This window comes from Polistes canadensis, unplaced genomic scaffold (assembly GCF_001313835.1).
Source record: "Polistes canadensis isolate GaletaPanama2010 unplaced genomic scaffold, ASM131383v1 scaffold_294, whole genome shotgun sequence".
Taxonomy (NCBI): Eukaryota; Metazoa; Arthropoda; class Insecta; order Hymenoptera; family Vespidae; genus Polistes; species Polistes canadensis.
In genome coordinates, this window is record NW_014569841.1 from 130845 (window position 1) to 134004 (window position 3160).

General features: G+C 24.9%; 1 protein-coding gene across 1 annotated transcript; it reads left to right on the forward strand.

Moving 5' to 3' along the window:
• The first annotated feature begins 1122 nt into the window (after positions 1-1122).
• On the forward strand, positions 1123-3056 carry LOC106791275 (putative gustatory receptor 28b). The gene is made up of 7 exons (XM_014756793.1): positions 1123-1470; positions 1599-1879; positions 1953-2168; positions 2260-2512; positions 2591-2659; positions 2786-2875; positions 2964-3056. The coding sequence occupies exons 1-7, from the start codon at positions 1264-1266 to the stop codon at positions 3024-3026; spliced, it is 1179 nt and encodes a 392-aa protein (XP_014612279.1). The 5' UTR covers positions 1123-1263; the 3' UTR covers positions 3027-3056.
• The last annotated feature ends 104 nt before the right edge of the window (positions 3057-3160 follow it).

A 3160-nucleotide genomic window follows, 5' to 3' on the forward strand; every position in this document is an offset into this window, starting at 1 on the left:
TTTTTTAGGCTGACCGTACTAAAGAAATTATTCATACATTTTATGCAAATAATACGGACTGTGAAATACAAAGAGAGGTTTTAATAATATATTACGAAATATTTGTGAAGATTAATTGAATTAATATTAATTATATTTTTTTTGTTCATACACAGGTGGAAATATTTTCATTGCAAATGATGCAATGCCGTACAGCATTTACCGCATTCGGTTTTTATAATCTTGATTGCAAACGAATTGGATCGGTTGGTAGATTGGATTTTTATTTTGTTTTGTTTTGTTTTGTTTCAATCACGAAAAGAAAAATACAAAATTTAATATAATTATTTAATTGTTTTAGTGCATCGGCGTTATAACGACATATTTGGTTATATTGATACAAGTATCTGATTCAATAAGAAAAGAATCATAAATCATTATAATACTTTTTAGTCCTATAAATTGTATAAATAGTATAATATATAATTATTATACAATTTGCCGCGAGATTGTTAATGATTTATTTGATAAAATAAAAAAAGATTCAAGGAAAATACATTCTTCTTTTTTTTTTTTTTATACAAATTTTCCAGATACGGAATAGTTTATTACTAATACGTTTGTTTCGTTGATTAATTTTATTTTATAATCACATCTAATGATAAATGATATATTTAATAATTAAAAGTATTTGATTTCTTATATATAATATAATTTGTACGTGACAATTATTCAAAACAATAATCAATTTTTTAAACCAACATTACATTATTTTACACTTAATATCTATTTTATATATTTTACATATATAGAAAATAATGAAATAAAGTATTGAACTCACTCAATCAACGTGATTATGTGAATGAATGTTCATTTCAACAGAAATGTTTTATAAATTAGGTCAAATGGTAAGGATTATTAATAACATGTCAACTAAGCAGAACGTATATTATTGACTCGATAAGTTATACAGCGCAGGCGTTCGAGAAAATTTATTCGCATAACCTTTGCACCCTTCGAAGACATCTCATCGTATATAAACAGTTCGTGTTTAATCAAATTAAAAAAAAAAAAAAGGAAAGAAAAATTATATATTAGTAAGTTATTGGATTAAAAAAAGAAAAAGAAACAAATTGCACAATGAAAAGTTTAATAGAAATATTAATAAAAAGAAATAAAGTTCATGGTATATTTAAAAATGGTAAAACACGATCTAAAACATTGTACGATGTTTTACGACCGATCAATTTATTAAGTATTATATTTGGATTACGAATATTCGAAATGCCACGAAATCATTCTAGACGGATACTCAGTTTGATTTATTCTATATCATTGTTGGCCTTTAATTATGGGATTTGGCGTTATCTCAGTCAAAATTCTAAACACTCTGGTGTATTCAAATTCGACGAGACTGTAGATTATTTGATATATTATACAAATTTCATCGTCTTGTTTACTATTGCTATGAAAGGATTACAACAGACCGAGGTAAGTTTGACAAATTATGATAATAATTAATGTAATATATACGTAATATATTATAATTTTTTGTATAATGTTATATCATATTAATCGATAGTTATTTATTCTTTTTTTTTCAAACAAATCCCATGCAGTCATTAAAATTATGCGTAAAAAAGATGCACGAGATCGACAAAACACTGGAGACTTTAGGCTCATCATTGTCTTTCAATAAAATTTATAAAAAAACTATGATGGAATTATTATTGTTTCTATCATTTGTTACATTTCTATTCGTGATAACTGGGATACAGTTGGTTTCGCTTTATACAACATACATATTACTGTTACCGGTAGTTTATTTAAATATAATACATTATGGGTATACTTTCATGGTCGAATTTTTGTTAGTTTTTGAATTCTGTACGATGGTAAGGTACGTAAATAATTTTAAATATATGTATATATATCTATCAATTCGTAATATATTTATATGTATAATATTATAGGTGCATTAAATCGGAATTTCAAAGAGCAAATGATCTCCTAAGTGACGTAAATATTTTACCAATGACTTCTATCGCATCTGAATTAATTGAAAGATCATTTCTCGTTGATTCCAACAAATTATTTGACCTTTCATCGTCATTCCATAAGATGCATTCAAGATTGCAAGTTGCGAGTCACAAATTAAATAGAAGTAAAAAATTGTTACGTACAATCAGGTTGATAATATATTTTATTACTTAATATAATTATTTAGTATTCGTGTTGTAATAATATGTTTTATTGTTTCGTTTTTTATTTTTTTTTTAGACAGGTTCATTTAGAATTATACAGAATATCGAAAAGTTTTGGTAATATGTACGGTATACAAATGTCATTGGAAATAGCAGTATGTATTATATGTAATACTCATTTATTATATCACCTTTATGATATTTTTTTGAATCAAAAACTTAGCAACAGTGGGAAAAATTTTGCTTTATTTACCACGATTACGGCTTGTTTGCAATATACGATTAGAATTTTTGCAGTTAATTATATATGCGACAGAACAACGGACGAGGTATGATACAATATATATATATATATATTTATTAGTTGTTACTTTTATTTCATAATTATCGTGATTATTTTTTTTTAGGCCGAACGTACCAACGAAATTATTCACACTTTTTACGGAAAGAATACGGATCCTGCGATACGAAAAGAGGTTAGTCAATATTATTATTGAATATTTTGCAACATTCATTTTTATTCTTTAATTATTATATTTTATTATTTTAAAATTAATATATTATTATATTTCAATTATATATATTTTATTTGTTTTTTACAGGTTGAAATATTTTCTATACAATTGATGCAATGCCATACCTCGTATTCGGCGTTCGGTTTATATAATTTTGGTTGCAAACATATTTGTTCGGTTAGTACAATTTTAATGTTAAATTGCATATCAAAAAATGATATATTATTATTAGAATAAAACATTTACAAATGTTTCTATTCTTCAGTGTATCGGTGTAATCGCGACGTATGTGGTTATCATGGTACAAGTAGGTAATTCGTTAAAATAAGGATAATAAATCACCATGATACTTTTCAATCCTGTAAATTATATATATATATAATTTACAGGATTGAAAAGTATCATGGTGATTTATTATCCTTATTTTAACGAATTACCTACTTGTACCATGATAACCACATA

Excerpts from the sequence above, each read along its gene's own strand:
- LOC106791275 (XM_014756793.1), top strand. The coding sequence starts at position 1,264 with ATGCCACGAAATCATTCTAGACGGATACTCAGTTTGATTTATTCTATA. Across the intron at positions 1,471-1,598 it reads AAGGATTACAACAGACCGAG|TCATTAAAATTATGCGTAAA; the intron begins GTAAGTTTGACA and ends AATCCCATGCAG. Across the intron at positions 1,880-1,952 it reads GAATTCTGTACGATGGTAAG|GTGCATTAAATCGGAATTTC; the intron begins GTACGTAAATAA and ends ATAATATTATAG.